Source organism: Podarcis muralis, chromosome 12 (genome assembly GCF_964188315.1).
Source record: "Podarcis muralis chromosome 12, rPodMur119.hap1.1, whole genome shotgun sequence".
Lineage (NCBI taxonomy): Eukaryota > Metazoa > Chordata > Lepidosauria > Squamata > Lacertidae > Podarcis > Podarcis muralis.
In genome coordinates this window covers 59,886,947-59,914,368 of record NC_135666.1, presented here as the reverse complement: position 1 = coordinate 59,914,368, position 27,422 = coordinate 59,886,947, and the positions used below count along the sequence as shown (strand labels likewise).

The 27,422-nt window shown below is 43.5% G+C and overlaps 1 protein-coding gene across 5 annotated transcripts in view; it reads right to left on the bottom strand.

The window, feature by feature from the left end:
* Positions 1–20,561, bottom strand: part of HECW1 (HECT, C2 and WW domain containing E3 ubiquitin protein ligase 1) — a 200,355-nt gene extending 179,794 nt beyond the window's left edge. For 3 of the 5 annotated variants that reach the window (XM_028749807.2, XM_028749810.2, XM_028749812.2), the window contains exon 1: positions 20,056–20,561. In XM_028749807.2, the coding sequence (XP_028605640.2) occupies positions 20,056–20,085 (30 nt within the window). In that variant the 5' untranslated portion in view covers positions 20,086–20,561. The remainder of the gene's footprint in view (positions 1–20,055) is intronic. The other 2 variants (XM_028749808.2, XM_028749809.2) reach the window with 1 other exon arrangement.
* Positions 20,562–27,422: the final 6,861 nt, after the last annotated feature.

The window sequence follows — 27,422 nt, the reverse complement described above, 5'->3', positions numbered from 1 at the left end:
CAGAGAAGTGTGACTGGCCCAAGGTCACCCAGCAGCTGCAGGTGGAGGAGCGGAGACGCGAACCCGGTTCACCAGATTACGAGTCTACCGCTCTTAACCACTACACCACACTGGCTGGAAGACATGGACTGCTGAGGGTGCAGTTATCTGAGACCAGAGATAAAGTCACATGTTGGACACAGGAACTAAAGTAATAACTGCAGGATGGTTCATATGAGAACACAGGAACTAAAGTAAGAGAATAACTGTAGGAAGGTTCATATGAGATACTGTAGGCAGAACTGTGAAAAAACACAAAGGGAAGTAGTCAAAAGAGCTGAACAAGTGTGGGGGCGAGGAAGACCCAGGTATTCAGCTCTGTTGGGCACAGATGTATTCTCGTAAAGTCTGAGTAGTGCTGATCTAAACTTTGCCCAGGGCCCCAAACCTTCTATGTTTTTGCAATGAAAACCAACTGAGCAAGCTGAGCTACCACTTCACAAGTGACAGACTGAGACAAACTGATAGGAATTCTCCCAAGGACACCAACTCAGTAATGGACTTTGAAAGCAGGCAAGGGTGCAGCTGTCTACTGTGGACCTCTCCTGCTCCCTTTCTGACAATACAACAAATACAACTAAAACTTTAAAAAGTGTATGCCTACTCAACTACACTTGCGAAAGCTGCAAGAATGGGACACTTTGAGAAGAACAGTGTTCGCCTTTAAAAAAATGAAAAGAAAAAACTTGATCTTTTTTGCTTATTAGTATAAGTTAAAGCACCATGGAATCATAGAACTGTAGAGTTGGAAGGGATTCTGAGAGTCATCTGGTCCAACGCTCTGCAATGCAGGAATCCTGCAAACAGCTGTCCCTGGGTGGATTTGAACTACCAACCTTCTGGTTAACAGCCAGAAGCACTGACCCATTGCACCAAGAGTTTGCTAGAGGGAACCACTACAAAGTAATTGCTTCCACTGCATTCCCACGCTTAGCTGTATGTGCACAGCCAGTAAAAGTGATAGGTAGATCAAAGTACGACAAGCACCTTCTTTAGAGTGTTGCAGGAGCAAGAAAAATGCACACACAGAATTCAGACATAAAACTACCAACTGACAAGAGTCCCGATTCCTCAGCAGAAAAAATAACTCCCCTTTACAGCAGTGATCACTGCTATTGAAACACCTGTCTCTTTGCATATACTTGTTAGCATAGCTAGTACTGGCAGTGTGCCAGCAGCCCTCAGTCCTACCAAACACTGGAGCTCCAACTTGCATCATGGAGCAGTCTGAACCTCACCTCTCTGCTATGAGCATCCGGTAGCATTTAATGCATAATAATAATAATAATTTTATTATTTGTACCCTGTCCATCTGACTGGGTCTCCCAAGCCACTCTGAGCAGCTTCCAGCATATACAGAAACATAATAAAACATCAAACATTAAAAACTTCTAAAGGTTATATACAGTATATACATGTCTTTTAAAGAATATGTAGCTACTCATCTTCTTGACATCTGATGGGAGGGTGTTCCACAGGGTGGGTGCCAGCACCAAGAAGGCCCTCTGCTTGATTCCCTGTAACTTCACTTCTTGCAGTGAGGGAACCACCAGAAGGCCCTGGGTGATGGACCTCAGTGTCCAGGCTGAACAATGGAGGTGGGGGACACTCTTTTAGGTATACAGGGCCAAGGCCGTTTAGGGCTTTAAAGGTCAGTACCAACACTTTGAATTTGATATAGAGGCCTGGATTCACCAAAGGCTAAAATTGTGCGCGCGCACCCTTCAAGAAACTGGGGGGAGCTCACACAGACTGGACCGTCCAGCACACCAGTTCCAAATATACTACCTAAGTCACAGTCAGGGGAAGGGGCATGCTCTCACGTCACAAAAGTAGAAAAGCACACCACTCAATATATGTCTGAAAACAAGATTTATTGTCATTATGATCCATCTGTGATACACACAACTATGGAACGGGATTTTATTTAAAGTGTGATCTATCATTTAAGTATTATAATCTTGACCCATACAAAATTTCTGGTCATCCTAAACTTACGACAACTTCAAAACCTAGCTGCATAATGTACCCCTTTCTCTCTCTACTCATTCTCAAAACTGGGTAGTTTTGAAATCATCTAGGTGTTCCACATAATTAAAACTGAAATGCCAGTCATTTGCCCATTGTCAAAATAGACCTATTTAGTGCAATGAGCAATTTCTCACAAAAAGGAAGCTATTAGAATAATATTTCTAAGTTTTGCGATGGCTTTCTGGCAGTCCATAATAGGTCATTTTTAATTCAATTTCATCCTTTTTAATTAACTCTTCCCAGAGGCATCATCACTGGGGGATTATTTCCATTTGAATATTTCATTGTATATTTCGAAGCAGACTGACTAGGCAAATGAGACCATCGTACTCTTTCTTCCATCAGCTACAGCAGCCTTTGACAACCTGGGGTCCTCCAGATGTTTACCTTCAGTCCCAGCCAACACAGCCAACATCTGGAGGGCACCAGGTTGGCATAGACTGAGTTGGACCATGTTGCCCTAACCCTCAAAGAAAAAGTGCCTTTTGAAGAAAGACAATGATAGCAAGTTTATTATCTTAATGCACACACTGAGCATTCTGCGCAAGAACCACTATGCAAGAGGGCAACTAGAAGTGGAGAAATGGTGCACGATTTACAATTTAACTTCATTTTTCACCCTTCAGAGTTATGGACTTGTAACTCACCAAAAGGCATCAGGGTGCCCTCTCCCCTCTGCAATAAAGGGCCCCACAAGGAAGGGGTAAAAACTTTATTTATTCTGATTTAATGTGAAAGCAGGAGCCAACTCCAGTGGCCATGGGTGCTTGGGCACCCACAATAATATAATTGTGGGTGCTGGGCACCCACAAAGTCAATGAGAAAAGCTGGCAGGTGGCAGCGATGCTGCTTCCAAGAGAAAGGCGTTTCAGTTCCACCCTTCACATCCAGTAAGCAAGGCACCCTTTTCGGGTGGGGGGCCTCAGATACAGAGGAAGATTCTCTCTGCCTTCGAGTCTGAGACCCTTCCCACGGAGAGGAGGAGGAAGAGGAGCCACCACTGGCCACCACAACCTGGATGTGTAATGTCACATGCACATGCCTGTATGTAATGTGTGTGATGTCACATGCACTATGTGCAGGCATGTTCATGTGACATCGCACGCCTGCGTTGTGGCAGCAGGCACCTACAACCCTGAGACTGAGATGGCACCCCTAGGGAGAATTGCTGCTATAGCACTGTTAAGAGCAGGAGTCTCAAAACCCAAGACCCCGTGACTTACTAGGGCCCCTGGTGTGACCCATGGCAACACCCGCAACTGCATGGAACACACACTATTGAGCCACCTACAGGGGAGAAAGCCACTGCTCTCCATAGCAAAAAGGGGGGCAAGAACAAAATACAGTAGATGTTATCAAGGTGAATGCATGTGGCTCCCATTTGCTTATGTGCTGAGAGATAACAGGAATACGTGGTGTGGTTGGTGAGGGCAGCTAGAGTGAAGATTTACCTTATCTGCAGACTCTGGTTCCTCCTTCAAAAGTCTGTCTCCCATCTGTCCGCCCCCCCCCCCTTACTTCCTTTTTCAAACTCAGATGGGGTGGGTGGGGAGAGATTGACTACCAGAGACAGCATTTGCAGGGAGAAATCAGAGGGGGAGGGTAAGCTCCCTTCCTGCCCACAAATTCCCCCCTCCCAACTCCATCATTATGGGAGGAGGGATTTACAGTAGGGGAATCCTGTGTTTTCCTCGTAACATTTTGTTCCATCCTGACTCATCACTACCTACCACTACTATCTGGCACAGAAAACCCCACTGTTTCCTTTTGACAGATGACTTTCTGGAATACTTGTGCCTGGGATCTCCAGGACATAGTAGGGAGATGAATTTATACTTCTGCTTATCCTATTCATTCTATAAATGTTTTACTTTTTAGGAAATTTATAACTTCTGCTTATCCTATTCATTCTATATATGTTTCACATTTTAATAAAATAGATAAACTGGAGCTGCAGTAGCCATTTTTAATGTTAGAAAAGCATTACAGCACAATCCTATCAATGCTTACTCAGAAGTAGGGCTGCATTTAATAGGGTTTACTTCTTGGAAAGTGTTCGTGGGTTTGCAGCTTTTGCCTCTAAAATGGGGAAAATTAGATGCAGCAGTTTTGACATGTTATCCATTAACTGGTGGTAGAATTTATTTTTGGAAATTGAATTTTATGCAGTTGATATATCAAGTGAACAATTAGAGGTGGTTTCTGGGCAGTTGTTAGATTGTGAATTTGGTCCTTTGCTACAGCTTTGTACATTTCTACTGGGAATATGCAATACTAAGTGGAACGCTATTGCATTTCTCAGTGGTTTGCAGGTGGGAGAAAAGCGAAACCTAAAAAAAGAGTTGTGCTCACCATCAAATGCATCTTACCTAACCTATTATGACTTCCATGAACAGAAACGCAGTTAAAGATGCAAGCGTTTAAAATGTAGAAAGGTAACTGGTAGAAAATGGTCGTTGAAACAAGCGTGGATTGAACACCCAAGGAAAGAGTTACCTGGAGAAAGACCATCCGTCAATATATGATTATTATTTTTTAAGAAAGAAAAAGAGTGACTCAGTATGAGAGAAACCTCAAAAACAACAAAAGTCAAAGAGAAGGAAAGGCAGAGGAGCAGGAAGCAATCAGGGATGCTCCTAACTGTAGGAGTGGGAATGAGAAGAAGCGGAGTGTGGCTCTTAGTCTTTGTTCATCCTTTTGCATGATCTCTCTTTCTCATTTCAGCCGGACCCCACTGGCACTTCCTTTGTCTATCGATCCCATTGTGTTTGGCTATCGGGACAAAATCCTCTTTATCTTCAAAGAAACAAGAAGATAAAACATCTCATCAGATTTTGAAAGGTTATCAAAATCACACTTAGAAAGGATTCACAAGTCTATGTTTTTAAAAATTGATGGAGAGAGGGAATATTTTTTAAAATATTTGCTTGGAATCAAGGAGTGGAAGGAACAAATCCTCATGATCCGTTTGTCAAGTCCATGCAGTACTGCAGTGACTGGAAGTTTTGCTTTTCAAAGAAAAAATTAATACATTTCCTTCAAAATGCAGATATGTCTTTTTTTCTGCTTCAGTGACAATGAGCTGTTAAAACTGCACTTTGTCAACCTATTGTTTTCTTAACAGCAAGCTCTTAACTGCATGCATGAATGAAAGAATGAATGAGCCTTCTGTGGAAAATATGCATCAATCATACAACATCACTATTTCAGTAGATTCAGCCATGTCAATAGTTGCTCAAAATAATATAGTAAGAACAACTTGTGGGGCAAGGTAAGAAAAACGCCATTCAGAGATAAAAGAAAAAGAAGCTCTTTTAAAATGGCCTTTAAAAAAAAAAAAAGTGAAGACCATTACTTTCTTTGTCATAGTAATGAATTCTGGCTTGCACTTCCCAGGGAAATGAGAAGCCGAAATAGTACATTTCTGTCTTGATTAGATTCATTTTGAACACGCCAATGCAGATAGCTTGCCATTTCTGCCTGACATTAGTAAAGCTAGATTTTTAAAAAGGAGCAATAACATTTTCATTTACTAATCAATTTAAAGCAAGGGCGAATAAGGGCACAATAAGGTACACCGTGGATAAAGATTAAAACAGTGAGTCGGTATTTAATCGAGAAACCTGCTCCTGATACTGTTAGTTACAAAAAACCAAAAACCTTAGGGTAAATAAAGAAAGAAAGAAGGGAGGAATGCAGACATTTTAAAATACTGCCACCAAGGAAGTTCTTCCTGTGCCCAGTCAGGAAGGACAAAACGATGAAGGGGAAACTGCACTTCATTCTCCTGTCTGTTCCCCTACTTGCTACACCAACTTCTATTGCCAGCTGTGAACTGCTACAGCCAAGTAAGACAAGAGGCAAGAGAGCTTTCAGACCCAAGATACCTACTTCACAAGGGTTCAAAATCTCCCCATGTAGGCCACAGGCAGCAAATGTATGGCTGCCCAGATGTTTTTGGACTCAAGGCTAATGGCTCAGGGATGATGGGAGTTGTAGTGCAGCAACATCTGGAAGGCCACAGCTTCCCCCTCCTTGATGCAGACCAAGGTGTCTTTCAGTCTCCAACATTCCAGCATTTCTCAGGCTGAAAGAAGTAGAACTTTTATTACCGTATTTTTCGCCCCATAGGGCGCACCGGCCCATAGGACACACCTAGGTTGTTTTTTTTGGGGGGGGGGGGAATAAAGAGAAAAAAATTATTTTCCCCCCAGGCGCCGGGCTCCCTTGCGGATATCTGCCTGAAGCCCAAACCAGGTCGGGGTACATTGTGAGAGGAACAGCTCTAAGGATCCTTTCTCACATTTGCAAATGACTCCTTCCTGGGCCAGAAAGGTAAATGTCAGAAGCCCAGAGCTGCATTGGAAGGGTCCAGCTGCAGACATCCTGTTATATCAGAATCATTCTTCCTGCAAGCTTGGGCTTCTTCTTCTTTGCCTTACAAGAAAACAGCCTTAACAGTGAGTCCGTGAGTGGCTGTGGAGGCCAATTCTGGATACACACGTCCTTCCACAGAGGTGACATAAGTTTTCACGTGGGCTTTGATCACGGTGAGGGTTTGCCAAATATTGGCAACACCAGCATGAGGAACAGCCATTGTGTGGGCTCCTCCCAGGCAGCCCAGGACTTTTGGGGCACAGAAATGAGCCACATAACATAATGGTTTCCTTGCTTCAAGCCTAAGAATAGGGTCTCGGCTGAGTCTAAATAATGTGAATAAGCAGCTTCCTGTGGGGCACTTTTGCTGGCATACGCTTTAAAGACTTTCAAAACCAACTTTCGTTTCTGTACCACCACAGGCGCTAAGGGAGCTGGGCATGTTTAGCCTGGAGAAGAGGAGGTTACGGGGTGATATGATAGCCATGTACAAATATATAAAAGGATGTCACATAGAGGAGGGAGAAAGGCTGTTTTCTGCTGCTCCAGAGAAGCGGACACGGAGCAATGGATCCAAACTACAAGAAAGAAGATTCCACCTAAACATTAGGAAGAACTTCCTGACAGTAAGAGCTGTTCGACAGTGGAATTTGCTGCCAAGGAGTGTGGTGGAGTCTCCTTCTTTGGAGGTCTTTAAGCAGAGGCTTGACAACCATATGTCAGGAGTGCTCTGATGGTGTTTCCTGCTTGGCAGGGGGTTGGACTCGATGGCCCTTGTGGTCTCTTCCAACTCTATGATTCTATGATTCTATGATTCTAGGCATCCTTGCCTCCTGACACACATACAAACAAATTTATAAGTTACTTCTACTTTGTTTGTCAGTTGAACAGAGCAACCACATACTATCATTTCAGAAATCAGTTTACACCCCCCAAAAAAGTGTTCAGTCCACTTCTAAGGCAAAAGTGATATTCTAATAGCCAAACCGAACATTTTGGAAAGTGTGGTTCACTGTGAGGTACGCGTACAATAAAAAAGGAGAAAGTAGCTACACTGTATTGTCTCAGTTGAAAGAAAAGTGAATGAACACTACTGGAAAAAGATGCAAGTGGGATCTAGACCAGGAGGGGATAGGCTGTGGCCCCTCCAGACACTGCTGGACTTGAACGCTCTTCAGCCCCAGCCAGCACAGTGAATGGTTAGGGATGACAGGAGCTTTAATCCAACATCTGGTGGGCCACAGCTTTTCTAACACTGATAAAGGCTGTAGAGGAGGAAGGTGAGTAGAATCTAGTAAGTGAAGAAATAAGAACGCACAGTGGTACCTCAGTTTTTGAACATCTCTGTTGGCAAACATTTCAGTTTTCAAACGCCGTAAACCTGGAAGTAAATGCTTTGGTTTTCGAACACACCATGGAAGTTGAACATGCCACACAGCTTCCGCTGAGTGCAGAATCCTGAGGCCTAGCTGTTGGCTATTGAGTTTTTGGTTTTCAAACGTTTCGGACCTCGAATGGTCTTCCAGAACAGATCAAGTTCAAAAACTGAGGTACCACTGTATTTTTGCAGAGCCTGGCTGGCCTCCAACTAGAAGCCCTGTGATCTTCTAACAGAGTATCCACAATGATTCTACCAGAATTTAACTTTGTTTCAACCAGCTCTGCCTCCAGCTCCACAGCTAGACTTCCTTGCCCAACTCTACGTTCCACTTCTTGGCTTCATTAAACTCCAGCAATTGCCTGTCAGTCCAGCTATATTACTGTCTTGAATACCCAGTAGTATTTTTCTGGACTGGGAGGTTCTTTATTTCTGTCTTGCAGACTTCCCACTCTGCAATGCTTACCAGGTACTCCACCAGGACTATGGAGTAGGTTCCAGACTACCCTCCCAATTGAGCTGTTCACTTACTTCATTTTCGGCTTCTTGAACCCAGTCTTAGAGTACTGGTTATTTTCAGTTTTGGTCTCATTCACACTGAATGAGTGTTAAATCTCAGGTTGCTGAGCGAGCCCTAGGACTGACATCCAGAGAACCTTTGACAGTACTGGTGCAGTGGAAAAGCATTGCCACCACTGCTTGTCCAGCTCCATCATTCCGTGCTCCTCGTGCTTAAAATAAGTAGGAATTTAATTCTGCTCCACAGTAAGAAACAGAAAAGGTGCAGAAATGATGGGACTCTAGAAAGAATAGGGTGGGAGGTGGAAGAGTCAGCACCCTCTCCTGCTGTATAAAGCAACTGAGATGGCTCAGTCAATATAGCATGAGACTCTTAATCTTAGGGTCATGGGTTCGCGCCCCACATTGGGCAAAATATTACTGAATTGCAGGGGGTTGGACTTAGATGACCCTCATGGTCCTTTCCAACTCTATGGTTCTACTACATTAGGTAAGAGGTTGCAACCTGGCAATCCTAGTAAGCCCAACATGTGCTTTACTCTTGGATTGTCAACTCATGTCTACATTCAACAGCTTGAGTCGTGGCTTGAGCTGCTGTGTTATCATTATGTGATGGTTATTTTACCATCAACACAAGACCAAAATCGAAATTAATATAACATTTACCATGCCACTGAGGGCTGAATGTTCTGGGGTGGAATGTCATTCTCACCAAGGAAACAAGAGTTCGCTTGTGATTAAGACTTCATATTTCCCTTGCTTGAAATTTGTGGTGTGTGTGTGTAAGAAAGAGCAAAAGCTCCCAAAACAATGACAACCAGAATAATTCCTTGAAAGCGAGCTTTTACAGTAAACAATCAAAGAGCTGGGGCTTGTTTTTGCAAGGATGTATTAAAAGAAAATAAACGTCAATTAAAATATTTTAACATCAAAGGCACATTTCTCTCAAGTTACAGGCAACAAACACTTGAATTTGATTATTAAATTGAAAAAGCTTTAATTAGCCCACGTCAGTTTGCCTTTTAAAAAATGAAAACATCCTATGCTAAATATACCTCTCAAGGTTTATTTTAACAACAGTATTTTATACACACTCATACAAATTAAATACAGTGTCCTTGAATCCATTTCAGATATACACAAAGAACTTCAGCTTAGAAGAAGAAGAAGAAGAAGAAGAAGAAGAAGAAGAAGAAGTCCCACAGGATCACAGGTGTCCCACAGATGTACCTAGGAGTACACCTCACTGTACTTGACAGGGCTTACTTCCATGTAAACATGCATGGGATTGCACTGTCACTCTCGTAATATCTCACACATTAGCTAGTCCTAAAGCTGAGTAATGGATATATAGCCACCAAACAGAAATTTATCTAACCCAGTGCTTTCCACTCTGTGCTCCTAGAAACACTACCTAGGTCTAGGCAACCTACAACCCAAGGGCCACCCAGCAGTGTAACATGAGTTGCTGGCACCCAGGGCGCGCAAGCCGCTGACAACACCGGAGCACGCTGCTCCCCCCACTGGAGCCAAATTACTTTCATGAGTAACATGTAGTTAGCCCTTAAAGGTTCACTCACATATGAACACACTTTAGACCACATGACTCAATGCATAAGGAGATCTTGTGAAGTGATCATATAGCCACAATGAGCCACATTATCATCTTCCTCAATGGTTTTCAAACTGTGTTTCAAGCAACCCTGTGGTTTCTCAGAAGTTATAACAGGAGTTCCATAATATGATGGTCAGTAACAGCAGACAAACTTCCCAGAAACGCAGCTTAGGGCTTGTCATAGAAAGCACAAGTCCAAGCGGTTTTCCATTCGTCCCACACTTTCTAGGCACAGGTCTGAGTGGTTTTGCCTTTGCCCTCCACTTTCCCCTGGGAAACCTGCTCTTTAGCACTAAATCAGAACAAGCAGAAATCAGTGGAAAACCTGACTGCTGGTTGTTCTGATTCAGCGCTAGGGAAAACGTCAGCGCAAATGGAGATGTGGGTGAGTCCTTCTTCACCACTATCAACCATCTGCTGCGATGCAAAGGCATGAGGGAGTGTTGGGAGAGTCCCAGGGAACTGCATTCAGTTGCATTTGGGTGTTAAGTCTGCATCTCAAAATACTCCCCAGAATCCTCTGCAATGAACAGGGGTTCTGTGGCAGGAATAAAGGAGGTCCCTAGAAGACAAATGTGGAAAGGGTGTAGTAAAGGAAGAAGGCTTTAAGCTCATATAACTAGCAAAGTGATTACTCAGAGAAGCAAAGGTTCAGAAGAGACTTCCTTCTCTATAACAGACACTCCAAAAGGGATTGGGCCAATAATAGTGAAGACAAAGCCATTGCTCTAATCTCTCAAAAGAAGTCAAAGTGAAAGCCTCACATGCATCCCAGCTACTTATGTTCTCTTCCAATGTCTGCTGTTCATATTTTTCTTTTTCCTGAAATAAAAAGAATACTATTACATTTTTTTGTTTAGGATGGGCAATGCGTGAGGCACTGTGATCATTCACCTCTGTCTTTACTAAAATTCCATTTATATTTCCCTGGGCAACCTTGCTCTTGCAATGAGTGAAAGGAAACCTTACTGAAAACTAAAATCCCTTACTTTTCACTTCCTGAGATGTGAAGCAGTCAATATTTTCAGTTCTGTGTCTGCTTCTCTCTCTTACCCAAGTAGAAACACAAATCTAAAATCAGAAGTATTTTAGCATTTAGTTAATTTTGCTGTAGTATCTCCCCCCCCCTTTTTTTTTGTGGGTAGGGGGACAGAAATTAGAACTGTCTTAGTATAGTGTCCAAATATACACATTATGTTTTTTGCCTACACATCAAATTAGCAGGCTCTGAAAAGGACTACATCTTACTCTAAGAAAATTATTAATCTATGTTCCCATTGTGTGAGACATAAAGAAAATTCTGTGACCTAGAAATTACTGCATTTATAATGAACCATGTTGCAGATAACTGTGACACTTTGCAATTACCCACTTATTTCCTTCTGTATCAAAGCTATTAACAGAACGGAGAAGGATGCGCCAGCTTCGAGGAAAATCTCAAGGGTGGAATGGCTGAAATAATACAACGTGGAGCAGTGTGTCATCTGCCCTTTAGCACCATTCTGCTTCCAGAAAGCAAAGGAAATTGGTGGATGTGAAGGAATGAAGGCCTGAAGCATTTTTTAATGACGGCTACTCAAGGTCTCAATCATCAGGCTATCTTACATTGTATAGTCTACCAAAACTACTTAACAGTTCAAAATAAACCTTATTAGCTGCTGCAACATATGGAAATGGCAAGTAATAATTAAACAACTCACTACTAGACTGGTCAGCAGGTCAACCAAGGGCAGTCAGTGTAGGGTCCAGATCCCATTCTTCCCTTCTCATGTTCTTCCCTTTCTGATGTCAGACTCATAGATTCATAGCTGGATGAAGCTAAAACTTTGAGACTGATGTGCTGCTTGTCCTAGGATGGTATGGAAGTTGAGGGTGGGAATTCACCCTTCACAAAGTCAGACAGCAGGGAGTTCATTTTAACAGGCTCTTGCTCCCCGTTAAAAATGTGTATATGTGTGTCTGTGTTGTAATTTCTGAGTAGTCCATGCCCACTACAAAGTGCAAATATATTGAGAAGATAGGGAATCTTAAGTAGGCTGCAAAAGGAAGAGCCAATGTGATGCCTTTATTTTCTTACACACTGAAGGAATCTGGAAATAGAAGTAACAATGTCCCCAGCAGGTCCTGCATTCCCTTTTCTTTTTGCTGGCAAGTTACTGCCATCTCACCCTTTCATGTTTTTGGCACCCACTGCGAGGGTTTACGCCTTTTATTCACTCACATACCTAGGTGGTAGTGTAAGCATAATCTTCCCATCAACTTGGGGGCACCTGGAGTTGTTCCTATACATCCGCTTCCACCTCATCCCTCTGTCACTCTCAAAGCTGTTTCATCTGGAACAGCCCTACCACAACATGCAAGCCCCAATGTGCACCTTCCTAGCTCCTCCCATAATGTAGCCAGCAGCTGCATTGTGAAAGTCAGTGTTAGACAGGGGACAGGATATTAGAGCACTGGAGGTAGCAGGGAAGCAAATGGCTAGGTTGGGGGCTGTGCTGATGCCCTGCCTGTTTCCCAACACTCTTTATCATGTGCCAGTCTCTGGGGGTCTTTGTAGGAGGGGAGGTCTGCGAGCAGAGTGAGCTCTTGACTGGGGCCCAAGTCTGAAGGTAACGGTCCCATTGCCTGGTATGGGAAAGGAACTTCGTCCAGTTATGAGAAGACAAAAACTCCAATGCAAATCCTCATTATTACATATTTTATATGGCTGTTTATTTGTATATATTTTAAAATTTGTTCCTGAGAGAAGTGGACCCAGTGCCAACTAACAGTCCCCTCCCCCAGTTGCTAACCAACTGCAAGGAAAGTGTGTGGACAGGGTGGGAAGGGACATTGCAGTAGCCCACTTTAAGAATGGAGCAGGTTAAGGTGTGCAAAAAAACCACAATCCTCCATCCTCTTCTCAGGGTGGTCCTCTGTGTTGAATAGCACTGTCTCCACTTTCATTCAAGGTGGTGATGAAGCAAATACAAAAACTCCATCTTTCATTGCAGCAACTCTTGCCAGTTGATTATTTGCCTTTATAGCAGATTGGCAAAATCAGACACTTCTCTCAGGAACAAATACATTGTCCAAGTGCATTATGTCCTAACCACAGAAAGGTTACAAAACTCTAAGAATGACTCATAAAACCATTACTTAGCCTCTTGGACACTATGTATTCAGTATGAGGGAGGGGAGGGGGAGGAGACAACCTATGTTTCATCTTAGATTTACATTGAACATTCTCCCTGTTCACTTTGACTCACAATTTGTTTGTGTGAAGAAGAAGAGGAGTTTGGATTTGATATCCCCCTTTATCACTCCCCTTCAGGAGTCTCAAAGCAGCTAGCATTCTCCTTTCCCTTCCTCCCCCACAACAAACACTCTGTGTGGTGAGTGGGGCTGAGAGACTTCAAAGAAGTGTGACTGGCCCAAGGTCACCCAGCAGCTGCAGGTGGAGGAGCGGAGACACGAACCCAGTTCACCAGATTACGAGTCCACCGCTCTTAACCACTTCACCACACTGAAGCTTTGTTTAATGGGGAAAATGGCATTCTAGTATGTCCTCCTGCATATTAATTCCTCCTTATATTGGTTTTAACACTGTAGGAGAATGTGGTCTGCTGATGAATTCTGAAAACTTCAAAAACAAACATACATACATACATACATACATACATTCTTTGATGAGGACAAGGGGAAAGTAAGAGTTTTCCCCTTCCTATTTTAACTGGTTAGGGTTCAGATCTACAGTCAAGAATAATTATACGGAGCACCTATTTGAAAGATCTACAAAGCCCATAAGCACCAGTATTCCAAACATTCCCAGGTGCATCCAGTAAATGTATGTGTGATGGCTCCTCTCTCTTGTAAAGAGGCAGATCAGAGGTGGGGACCCTCCGACCAGCATGCCTAATGAGGGCCACCAGGCCTCCCATTTTGGTCAAGCCATGCTCACCAGCCCAGCTGTAGAGTTGGAAGGTTCTACACTTAGGCAGGAAGAACCAGCTTCTCAAATATAAGATGGGGGGCACTTGGCTTAACATGAGTCAACAGTATGATGCAGCAGCAAAAGAAGCTATGCTATTCTAGGCTGCATCAACAGAAGTATAATATCCAGATCAAGGAAAGTAATAGTACCACTCTATTCTGCCTGGAGAACTGTGTCCCATTCTGGGCACCACAGTTTAAGGATATTAACAAGCTGGAATGTAACACTGATTATTATTATATCCACTGATGATGGTGGTGGTGGTAATGATATATTTATTTGTACTTCACTTCGAGGGACTTGAGGTAAAGGTAAAGAAAGGTAAAGGTACCCCTGCTGGTACGGGCCAGTCGTGACCGACTCTAGGGTTGCGTGCTCATCGCGCTTAAGAGGCCGGGGGTCAGTGCTGTCCGGAGACACTTCCGGGTCACGTGGCCAGCGTGACGAAGCTGCAACTGGCGAGCCAGCACCAGGGCAGCACACGGAAACGCCGTTTACCTTCCCACTATAAAGCAGTATCTATTTATCTACTTGCACTTAGGGGTGCTTTCGAACTGCTAGGTGGGCAGGGGCTGGGACCGAATGACGGGAGCTCACCCCGCCGCGGGGATTCGAACCGCCAACCTTACGATCAGCAAGTCCTAGGCACTGAGGTTTTACCCACAGCGCCACCCGCGTCCCTGGACTTGAGGTAGTGTACAGATAAAATAGGTAGTGTACAGATAATTTTTTTTTTTAATGAGTGAGGGTGTTTTTCTATGTTTTTTGCTGTTCCTATTTTATTTGGACTTGAGGTAGTGTACAGATAAAATAGGAACAGCAAAAAACATAGAAAAACCCCCTCACTCATTAAAAAAAAATTAAACATGTATAGAATGAAAACTCTGTGTGTGTGCGTGTGTGTGTGTGTTTTCTATTAAAAACACGTAGATAATTACAATAAATACAGCATGTTTCCCAAACCTGTTGGAATAAGGTGGTCTTCAACTGGTGACAGAAGCACAACAAGGAGGGAACCAGTATAACTTTCTCTAGGGAGGAAGTTCCAAAGTCTGGAAGCAGCCACTGAGAAGGCCCTCACCCACATCCCTCACCCCCATCCCCACCAAGCAAGCCTGTGAGGGCAGCAGGACCGAGAAAAGGGCCTCCCCTGAAGATCTCAGAACCCAGGCAGGTTCGTATGAGGTAATGCTGTCTTTATTATTATTATTATTATTATTATTATTATTATTATTATTACTACTACTACTTACAGATGAGCTGAGATTTAAGAAGGGCAAGTATAAGAAATAAAAGAAAGGGGGAAATCATGATGGACAAATATACACAAGTAGCCAACACTAGCCGGGATAAGGCCAAGCAGACCAAAGCTTAGAATGAACTCAGGCTTGCAAGAGAGGTTAATAATAATAATAATAATAATAATAATAATAATAATAATAATAAAAAGATTTATTGAGCTATGTTTGAAGCAAGAGGAAGAACAAACAAGTAGGAGGTCCTTTGTGTGGAGAAGATAGAAATGCTATTGTATAACAGAGAGAGGGCACAACAGCTCAAAACCTCCTTTGCCTCTGTCTTCACCTGAAAAGAAAGCAATGCCCAACCTGGTGATAACGTAATAAATGTTGTAAGGAGGGAGCTGCAGCCCAAGATAGGAAAAGAGGTGGTACAGGAACACCTAGCTACTTTAAATGAATTCAGATCTCCAGGGCCTCAGGAGTTGTACCCAAAGGTACTAAAGGAGAGATTACACCAAGCTAGAAGGGGTAGCTAAGGCTACAGAAGACAGAATTGGGATTCAATATGACCTGAACAAATTGGAGAACTGGCCCCAAATTGACAACATGAATTTCAATAGGGACAAATGTTTAACAAACAAAATCTTCTATTCCTTGTTTTTTTGTTCCATTAATGCCTTGAGAAATTGCATATGGCATAGACAAGAGAACTGAGATATTAATGGGCGCAAAGACTATTATTGAAAAGGCCACAGAAACACATTGTAACAAAACAGAAATAGCAAGAGAATATCTATATCATCAGTCTATAACAAAAAAATACTGCTAAGATTAATAAAATATGTGGCAAATCCATATACTTGTGACAGAAAGCTATTTGCTATGTTGAGAGAAAACTCTGTTATATGGGATAGCAGCGTTAGCAAGTTTTCTTTAAAATAATGCACTTAGCTTACAAAAAAAAAGCACACATAAAATCTGATTGGGATGTCCTGACTCACAACTCAAACACCCAAATCCTTGCCATACTTACCTTGAAATAAATCTCATTAATTGCAGTGTGACTTATTATAAGTAAATACGCTTAGGATTCCAGTCTGGTTTAGAATGCAGATAGGCAACTGGCTCAATCCACTTCCCTGAGGGCATCCAAAGCATCATTCAACACAGACCCTACTCCCAAAAAGACCTCCTTATATTATGCACCTCACCCATTTCTCCCAGCATGAGCTGAGACACACACAAATGGCTCTTTAACACCCTCCACATAGTTTCAGCAGCAACAGAAGCTTTGGCAGAGTTTTCCCATTACACATGTCAGATCTAATCCCCTTATGACAGCCAAGATACAGGCAAATAATATGTGTGAGCAGCTCTCCATCAAAGTCTTCTTTTTGCTGCTCACAAAGAGGAGCTGAAGGTGGTAAAAAGCCACCTGCCTGCACTTCGACATGGGCCACAGGAGTAAGAAGTGAATGACACCAAGGTTGCTGGCCTTCTAGACCTTGTTCAATTCAAAAGATGGCCCTTGTTAAAAGATTTTGTTGCTGATCAGCAATTTAGGATTTGTGGAGCACAAAATAACCCAACCATAGCACTGTAAGAGCCACAGCATCATAATCAGGCAGCTGATTGAAGCAGTCACACTTTGTTCACCCTGAGGCCAGGCAAAGGGCTTGAATCCACATGGTGGATTCTTCGGATGTAATTATACATTCCTGAATCTAACACAGTTGGTAGGAATGCTTTCCAAATCAATTTGTCTGCTAAGGAAGATCTGAGCATGCAGAGGATTCTGGGGCAAATTCTGAGGTCATCATAGTCATCATCATGCCGCCCATCTGACTGGGTTGCCCCAGCACCAACACGTTGAATTATGCTCAGAAACGTACTGGGAGCCAATGCAGATATTTTAGGACCAGTATTATATGGCCCCAGCAGCTGCTCTTGGTCACCAATCTGGCAGCCACATTCTGGAATAGTTGTAGTTTCTGAATCACCTTCAAAGGTAGCACCATGAAATCAGTATGTCTAGAGTACTGGCCAGGTCTGATGAGTTTCACTATCACCCCACATGTGTCCAAATCCTGGTGGTGTAGAACCCACAAGCAGGTCGGGAGGGTCTAAGTCCAGCAGGTAGTCTGGGAAGGGAAAAGATAAGGATTCCTGAAAACAACAGTGGCTGTTTTCAGAACCCTGGACAGAACCCAAAGAGCAGCCTGGCATGTTCTAAAAAGACCTTGGTCTCAACTGAGCTCTTACTACTTTTTCTTGGCAGTGAGAGGTCAAATAATAAGGGCTCACCGGCCCCGTTTCCTCCCTCTCTCCTCTCCCAACCTTATACTGTATACAACACAAATGTCTCACATCAAATGTAACTGATCTGGGGGTGGGGGGAAATCTACAACCTGAAAAAGAGGTAATGCACATACTTTTGTAACCTAAGAAAATCTTTAATAAAAATTATTTTTTTAAAAAAACAACCTGAGCCCTTATTACACTTCCTGCTCTCTCAAGCAGCAGCATCCCCCTTAAAGTGACAGTCCTCTAGCCTGGCGCCTAGTTCTCTGTCACATCTGCAGGGCCTCAGGCTGGGCACACTGCCTGTACTAGAGAGCAGGTTTGATGGGAAGGGAGGCCCTTGAGCTCAGGGAGGGGGTTCTCTGGCTGTTGGACACAAAGTAAGCAGTGAGGGCCAGAGACCCAGAGTCAGCACCACTTTCACCTTGCCCTCTGGGTCCCCTTATGGGACATTGCTCATAGGAAACATTCATGAGAAAATGAAAACTGAACATGGTATTTAGTGGTGTCTTTTGTAATATTCACATGTTTAATGAAAAAGCTATGACAGACCTTGGGAGAATTAACTGTACCCATAAGCATCACCGAAGAAGAAAGCAATGCCTTTGCAGTGTGTGAGAGCATTTCAAAGCACTGCATTATATATAAAGTCCAAATAAATCATTTCATTTACCAAACTTTCCAGGCTATGATTAGCACCAGTCTGCATCAATCAAATAGTTGTTGTTTTTTAAAAAATGAAATGTGTCTTCTCAATCAACTATTCATTTTAAAGTCATCATAAAAAGGAAAGGAAAATGACTAGATGTTCTCTTTGGAAACTCAGACAGCTTGTTTCAAACTAGATCTCTTTGGTGGCTTTTCAAACCATTGCCAGGATTTTAACTAAAATGTACCACTTACTGAGTATAATTCTATTCAGAATAGTAATAAAAATAGTACCACGCTTTTTAGAAATAATTGTGTGTGTATTTCTGAGGAAATTGAAAAGACAAGTATAGACTGCAGCCAAGACACATACTGTACTGTACTCTATTTCTTTACAAACACACACACAGCAGAAAAATGATAATCCCTTCTTAGTGGAAAATCCAAATTTTCAAATGACTCCCCAAGCTAAAATGAATTACTGTAATAACCAGAATCCTCATATGTTCACTGTTCAACAAAGGCACAGCTGACCACCTGCTATGTTGCATCTTACAGACAGCAGTTTTCCCATTTCTCAAATGCTGTTCTCTTTAGACCAGGGATGCGCCCCACTGAATCCTATGACAGATTACTAAAAACACAGGGAAGGGGCAAGGGGAGGAAGGGGAAGGGTTCTCCTTCTAGCTTGAGAGACTGCTGTGTCGCGTCTCTGTGCTTCTGCTGAGTGCAGCATGACAGGGGTGCCTCTGCAGTTCTAAAGAGGAAGGATGTCAACAGCCAGACCCAAGCCAAACAAATAATTGCTTTAATTTGAGGATATACCACACATGGCTTAAATGGGCAAACTGAAACGCAGGAGGCTATGTGTTTGTGTGTGCACTTGCGCTATGCAGCTAGAGAAGGATTATTATTTTAAAAGCTGCATTATTCGTGGTTGCATCACTGGTCTTAAACCCTCAACCGCATATGACAACAAAACAGAAAAGGTCCTCAGCATGAGTCAATGAAACGTGCCTTTCTTTAACTTGAAAGGAGGCAAGGAGACAGCAAAGGAAAGCAAACAACTTGTCATTAAAGAATTTGCTGCATTGAGTTAGAGGCTGTTGTAAGCAAAATAATTCAGAGAGATTTTTAGCTCAATACAGGATTACAGAAACCCTGTCAAACTAATGTGAACTACAGACAGCACAAGGCTACCCACCTTTGTCCCTTATTTTCTTGCTAGTACCGACAGGCCAATTGATATACGCACCAAACCAAACCTAGATGCTGAATCCAGAGAAAACACGCACATCCCCTTTCCCCATCCTCCCAGCAACAGAACTCTCATCCTGCAGAGCGGAGGGGCTTCCAATTCCCTTCACAACCCGGCAAAAGGAAGGGGGGATGTGTGCACAGTCTAGAGATGCTCAGGCTGTATTGTACACATAAACACAACCCTGCCCCCTCCCCCCCACATCCAGTCATGTGCCAGCGGGTGAGTAAAAACTACACATTTGCTGTCACTCTGCACCCATCCATTGTCTGCACCCCTTCCTTAAAAGAAGAAATACATCTCTGCAAGAAATGCAAGAAAGCAGGCTGGGCAGGGGTGGACTCTATCTATCTGTGTAGCTTGATAATGCCTGGTCCATGAGTCCAACTCACTAGACTGAAGGCCCCTTCCAGTTCCTCCTCACAGGCAACCAGATTCCTTTTTTACTCTACTGGACAGGAGGTCACGGCGCCTTTCCCCTCCCGCCCCAACCGAGCTGGCTACACTTCGCGGCACCCAGAAGGCGCCCCCACCCCAAAGCCCCCTGGCACGAGGGGACCACAATGGCACCTCGGCCACAACAAGACCCGGAGACTTGGATGCCCAATCCAGGCTTTCTGGGATGCTGGCTTCCCGGCCGAGGGCCAGCCGGGAGAGGGTGGTGCGGCGCCTTACCTGGAGAAAGCCGGGCTGCGTGCAGAGCATGCTCTTCGGCCGAGGCAGCAGCGGCCCCTTCAGTCGCTCATGGCCAGGCGCCGGGCGGCTCCGCGCTGCAGTCAGGGCGCGCCCGGCCTGCCCCTTCTTCCTCCGCCCGCCTGTCTCCGCCTCCTCCCTCGCAGCGGCGCTCGAGAGGCAATTCCCCCGCACCAGCCCCGCGCAGCTCCAAGGAGCGGAATACGGCAGCCAAGCGGGCGCCTCCGCGGCTCCCCCCCCCCGCCCCGCCCTCTCTGGGTACCAGGCAGGAGCCAGCCAATCACCGGCGTCGCCCGGCGGCTCGCTTCGCGCCAGCGGGGCGCCCCCCCTCCCCTCGCCCCGCGCGCAGCCCACGCAGGGCGGCGGAGGGGACCCGGTGCTGCTGCTGCTGCTGCTGCTGCTGCAAGGGGAGAGGAGGGCGGGCGGGCAGGGCGGCCCGCCTTGGCCTCCCCAGGCCCTTGCCCCGACGGCCTCTCCTCCTAAACCAATCCTCCTCCGATGCACTCGCTCCGCAAAGGGACCCGGAGCATCTCGCGCAACCTCGCTCGCCGCCTGCGCTTCTGTGAAGGGCCGTTCATTCAGTCAGTCATTCATTCATTTTGGCAAATCGTTTTTATTTATTTTAAACAAAGGGGAGAGAACAGTGCGAACCGTACAGGCACTGTAAATAAGAATACAGTATAGTAGTAGTAGTAGTAGTAGTAGTAGTAATAATAATAATAATAATAATAATACAACAATAACAACAACTTTGGCACAAAGATCAAACGCAGAATTGCATAATAACCAATGCCAGGCCCTGGTTAGCTTAGGGAGAAATAGCTTGAGGGAGGCAGGAGGGAGATGGGGTGAACAAGGTATTAAAACACAAGACCCAAAGGCTGTGAAGGCACTGACAGGGAGTGTTTATTACATTTTCAAGAAGTTTAAGTTAGAATTGAAGGGGGAGGAAAACAGATAAGATTGCATTGCATTGGTTTATTGAATCATCCGTAAACTATAATATGCTGGATGAGCAGCCAAGTTACATGCACCATCATTAACATGTTTAATAAAACAGTACCAGATTAAATAGAATGTTTTATTATACCGTGCAACAAGATTGTTGTTGTTTTTTATATAAAATATTTATTGAAAATTTTAAACATTATAGTCACCCAGCACATAAAAACCCATCACCAAGATACAGTAAAGAAAAAAAAAGACATAAAAAAGAAAAAGTTAACACATAATACAAAAAACATAACCATATTTTCTTCACTTTTTGCACTTCCTCACATCTCTCATTCCTGCGTTCCTAGTTTGTAAAATTTTAAACAGCAAATTATCACCTTGTTTCAGTTCTTATTTTATATTCTTCCAATATTCTGTCTCAAATTTTGAATACTTTTATCAAAAACTTAAATACTTAATTTAGACGTAATATTACTCCAAAATTTATCTTCTTCTCTAGTCTCACCTGTTCTCGTATTCCTTTCAGCTAGTTTACTGGTGCCATGTTATTTTCTATCTTGCATCCTTCCTAGCTCTCATACAATTTACAGTGTTTTTGTAAATAGTCCTTAAATTTCTTCCAATCCTCTTCCACTACTTCTTCTCCCAGGTCTCGGATTCTGCCAGTCATTTCTGCCAGTTCCATGTACGTAGTCTATCAGTTGCGTCTGCCATTCTTCCAGCGTGGGCAAATCTTGGGTTTTCCAGTGTTTGGGATACCGTGCAACAAGATTGGCTCCTACTAGATCTTTCCAAAATATAGCCCTTATGGCTGTAGCAGCAGTCAGTTTGCAGTGAGAAGGTAAATCTTTGGTACAGTATCTGAGATGTCAAGTAGGGCCAAGTGAGGAAATGTCCCTAAAAAGGCTGAAGTGTTCAGCCTTTTTAGGGACATTTATGCTGGTGGCAAAAATTAGCTTAGATCTTGCTTTATCTTCTTTTTGTTGCTACAGAGTTGTTTCTGCAGTACTTCCTTTAAAAAATGACACTCTGGCAACCTGGTTTCTCTCTCAATCACTGGCGTGTGGGGCATCCCTCCGGTGACTCCACAGTGAAGGAAAGGGGCTCTTTCATCAACGCTTCACCTATTTCAGCTGAGTCCAAGCACTGAGAATAGATTTAAGGCCTGAGCCCTGACATAAATGAAGCCCTGAGTTTGTTCTTCTCCCTTCTCCTTGTAGGTTTACTGTCTGCAGGGTGGGTCCATCCAAAGTTAAGTGCCAATGATTTCATTGGGAGACAGTTAAGAATTTATAGGGTTTGATTTGGCTGAAGTTAGTTGAAGTTGTGATCCGTTTTAATCAATGTGCTATGTCTGGATCCAGCCAATAGACACTGACTTAGGATATAATTTCAGGCATCTACTGAAGTGGATATAATTGAAGGATATAATTTCAGGCATCTAGCCGAGGGAAATGTATGTCACAATAAGGCTGTAGTGCTGTGTACACTTACCTGGACTTAAGTTCCACTTAGAGTGGGGCTTACGTCTTAGTAGGCTTGTATAGGACTGGACTGTAAGTGTGTCTTTTAGGTGCTACAGGATTTTTTATTGTTTTATTGCAGGTGGGATTTAACTTCATATTCCACTTGTAATTAAGGCTTGATGACACACTTTTCTCCAATAAAGCAGCATGGGAAAGGAATGGTTGGGAACCAAAAAGCATCAAGGGAAGAATAGACTTGCGGTAATTCTTTTCTTGCTCACCACTTCTCTTCTTGAACCTCATTCCCCCCCCTCCCCCAAAAATGTCCCACCCCAAGGTGAGAAGCAGTTTTTCTGCTGCAAATCACCTGCTGCAAATCGCTTCATAGCAAATCGCTTCTGCTGCTTCTGCTGCAAATCGCTTCATAGCATAGAAACAGGCTCTTGTCCTTTTATTACACAAGTGTAATAATCTTTTGTTAGAATTGAATACATCAGCTGCTTCTAGTTGTATCCAAGACTGCAAACATAAACATGGTTACTCGAGATCTTTGAAATCAGTTGATCTTCTAAGCACATTTCTTGAGTACAGTGGTACCTCAAGTTACAGATGCTTCAGGTTACAGACTCCGCTAACCCAGAAATAGTACCTCAGGTTAAGAACTTTGCTTCAGAATGAGAACAGAAATCGTGCGGCGGCAGCGGGAGGCACCATTAGCTAAAGTGGTACCTCAGGTTAAGAACAGTTTCAGGTTAAGAATGGACCTCCAGAATGAATTAAGTTCTTAACCCGAGGTACCACTGTACTGGAATGGGTGGAAGGGATGTTGGAACTAGTTTTATCTAAGATGGGTTTAAAAAAAAAAATCTACAGCACAAATTCATCCATATACTGGCATTTCTCTTTGAATAATTTTCACTTTGGATTCATTTATTGTTAAGATAATGTATCCTCACATATTTCTTAAAACTCCTGTGTTTATAGTTCTTCATGCATAAATGGTTGCTACTGACATATGAAAGATATAGTTCAATGCATCTAAACATTAAGCAACTATCTTCCAATAAAGAAAATATTCCATACTTATGTTTTGTCTTCACCTCCCACAGATTTTGCAGTACTGCTGCACCTCATTAAATGGTGTGTGTGGGGGGGGGGTGTCTAGCTTCAATGAATGCAAATCTGGTGGAAGATCCCCCCCCCCCCCCGCTTCCCTCCAGTTTTCAGCTCCCCTCCCTGAAGTGGAGCATGGACCTTTCTATTTTCAGATTCACAATGTGGCTTTAAATGCCTTGTATAAAAAGTAAAAAGGATGGGTTTTTTAGGTCAAAGATTTCCCAACATTTTGATGAAAATTTGTGTTATGCTTTTTTCTGCCAAAAGGCAGCAGGAACCTTATAAACATGCCTCAGTGGATTAAGCTTGCTGCTTTTGCTCGGAACGAGGAAGAAGGTAGCATAAGAGATGAATCCCTGTTCTATGAAGACCACATGCCAACTCACCATAACATTTTGCAAGCCATATCAACTATTTCAATAGAAACTTCAACTCAAACATATGCATAAAGATTGGACCCAACCCTAAGCACATGTTGAATCCTTTCCCTGACTGCACATATCTGATGCTAGAGGGACTCTGCCCCGCCCTTTCCCACCTGGATTTGCTCTTCTTCACACGCTCTCACACTACATTGGATACACACACATTCACCACACACAAACAGACCAGACAGCTCTCTCCCCACACTTTACATGTCCACAGCCACACATAAATATGTACCTTCTACCTCTCACTCATAAATACATTCAGTACTTCCTCTCTTCACTCTCTAAGAGGATCTCTTTCTCCCCACCCCACTGATCCTTCTCTCCTTTTCTCTCTCTACCCAAGACCTTCTCCTCACCCACAGATCCATCTCTATCTCTCTCTCTTTCCATCTCTTGCCTTCTCTCACCACAGCCCTTTCTCTTTATCCAAGAGCATCTCTTTCTCCCACCCTCACAGATCCATTTCTCCACCTCACTACCCAATAGTATATTTTTCTCCCTCTCATCTCACAGATTCCTCTCTCTCTCTATAGGCAGGAACCTTTATTCCCCCCAGCAGAACAGTTCTATCTCTACCCAGGATAATCTCTCCCCACCATCACACATCCTCCTCGACTTCTCTTATCTGTTCAAGGACCTTGCAAAGGCCTACAACCCTGAAGTAACAGGCTAAGCGATCCCACTGCTTTTTCCTCCTACCGCCAACTTTCAAATAACAGCTTTCAGGGCCTGCAAAAGGGCCATGAAGGAGTTAGAAAACACAGAGAGAGAAGGGGGGTGGGGTGAAACATGCAGGACTTTTTAGGACTTTGGAAAGAGTCCCCGCCCTTTTTTTAGAACCTCAGGAAGCAGTGCGATGACAATATAGTGCAAATATAGTACAGGCATATATATCAGATAAAATCTTTCCCTCGGTTTTTGCAGGCACAATATCCCCTCTGCTGCCTCCCAAACCCTTTGTTCTTGAGTTTATAACCTTAAACCTGAAAATCAATACAATGCATACAGTTCAGCAACGGAATTTCCCTCTTTTTTTCCTTGCAGTTTATATTGGTTCTGGGCCTCTCAATTTTAGTGGTGAAAGAGATGATTTATTAAGTCTCTGGTATTTTACTGATATAGAGTGGATCACGAGAGATCCCACCAATTTCAGCTCCTTTCTCCCAGTGTAGCACTGTGACTTATGTGATTTTCAGACAGTCAATACTGACTCTCTCCCAGTCCTTTATTTCAGTGCCATTAATTTTCTTCTCCCACACAAAGAGACCTCTCTGAAACGGTAGTCTAGGAAGGTCCTGCTACCGCTTTCACAGCTGTACTTTGCTCCCTTGGGAGAATGCACCGCCACTCACCCTCTTTTCTATCCAATTGTGGATGTTGCTGTTCTCTACTCACCGCATTGTTTTCTCCGCAAGATTTTGTCATTTTTGAACAAAAGAAATGCCGGGATCTCCCAAGAGAAACAGGAGGGAGTTAAGTTATATGTTGCAAACCAAAGCTAATTGTCTGCACAAAGGTATGATAGATTTCACATGAGGACTGGCTCATTCGTAAATCAAGTGACCAAATGTAATGGGAGAGGACTGCCACTGGAGACTGGACTTGCAGTGCATGGAAACCATCTGCTGCAGAAAAAGTGGGTAGTATGTATGTATCTACTTGGTGAAAGAGAAAAGGCCATCCATTTTGTAAAGTCCTGACAGAATCCTGTGAGGTCTCCTGGACAGGGCCATCTGCAGTCATGTACCAGGATGGGGTGGCAGAGGTGTTTATTCACCGCCTAGGACCCTCGTACCTACGGGACCGCCTCTCCCGGTATGCCCCACGGAGGATCTTAAGGTCCATATATAGCAACACCCTAGAGGTCCCGGGCCCTAAGGAAGTTAGATTAGCCTCAACCAGAGCCAGGGCCTTTTCAACTCTGGCTCCGGTCTGGCGGAACGCTCTGCCCCATGAGACCAGGGCCCTGCAGGATCTGATTTCTTTCCACAGGGCCTGTAAGACAGAGTTGTTCCGCCTGGCCTTTGGCTTGGAGCCAGTTTGATTCCCTCCCCCTCTTTCTTTTTTCTTTTTCCTTTCTCTTCCTGTGATGAGGCTGCATTTTAATATTTTAAAGTTTCAATATTTTAATGTTGTATTTTAATCTTGTTTTTAAGTTGTATTCATTCAACTTGTTTTTATTATTGCTTGTTAGCCCCCATGAGCCCGGCCTTGGCTGGGGAGGGCGGGGTATAAATAAAAAAATTATTATTATTATTATTATTATTATTATTATTATTATTCCAGGCAACAGCAAGGGTGCAAGATGGTTATGAAGGATCTTATAACACATTGAAACAACATTGTCGTGTAATGTTTTCTCATCTCATCGAAAGTGCACTGGAGTAATGTACTCAACATCACACAATTAACCTGGTTCCCATAATGTGTGTGCTGTAGAAAGAGGTCTGCGCATGTCAGAACATATGAATAATAGCAGCTCCACCATGCCCACATATTTGTCTGTGGCTGTATCCTAAATCCTGGCTCCTGACAGAGCCAGTCCACCAAAGATGTGGGGTGAGGCAACGGCCTCCTGTGGCATCGAGGAGGAGGGCGAAGAGAAAACCATAGGGTCAGGGACACCAAGCATCATACGCTGCTTTCTTTGGCGAGATTGTACAGTGATTTCTCTTCCTCCCTTGCCCACCCATGGCCTTGCTTGCTTGCTTGCTCCCCCCCCCCCTCCGGCAACCTGCTCCTTACTAAAGGATTCATTAATTACTTTAGTTACTGCACTGTTAAGGGAGGCTTTGCATCGTGTTGGGGTCTTTTAGCCCTGCCCCTATCCTTGCATGTACAAGGTTTCAAATTCCTTCATTTTGCTGGTGATAACTGATCCCAATGTCATTTAACAAAACCCCTAAAACTTAAAAGGTTGGCTGGGATGAAACAACTCAGAACGCTGGTTCTATTTCAGAAGTGGCAGGTTAGATGAGGAAGTTTACCATATCTTACAAACTTCTTTGTGGTCAGCTAAGGCCCCTAACATGTAAAAGAGTTAAATTGAATGATAAACAAAGCTGAAGGAGAAACAAATAAAAATGTGTTATAGAGCGTAAACAAGTGCATGCGAATAAATTGGAGTGTTTCAAGCAAAGAACTGGGACACAAATTTCACACTTATTGACTGCAGATATTCAGTCAAAACTGTTCAAAGGTTCAAGTGTCACTCTCTTTGACATGGTACACAGGCAAAATAGATATTCTAAGCACCTACCATTGACATTTAGGGTAATAAGCCCATTGAATATTGTCACAGAATCTATATTTCCTAACTCACCCCCAGGTACCTCAAGTTCAGAAGAGAGAATAAATTGTACTTATAAATTCTAATATATAT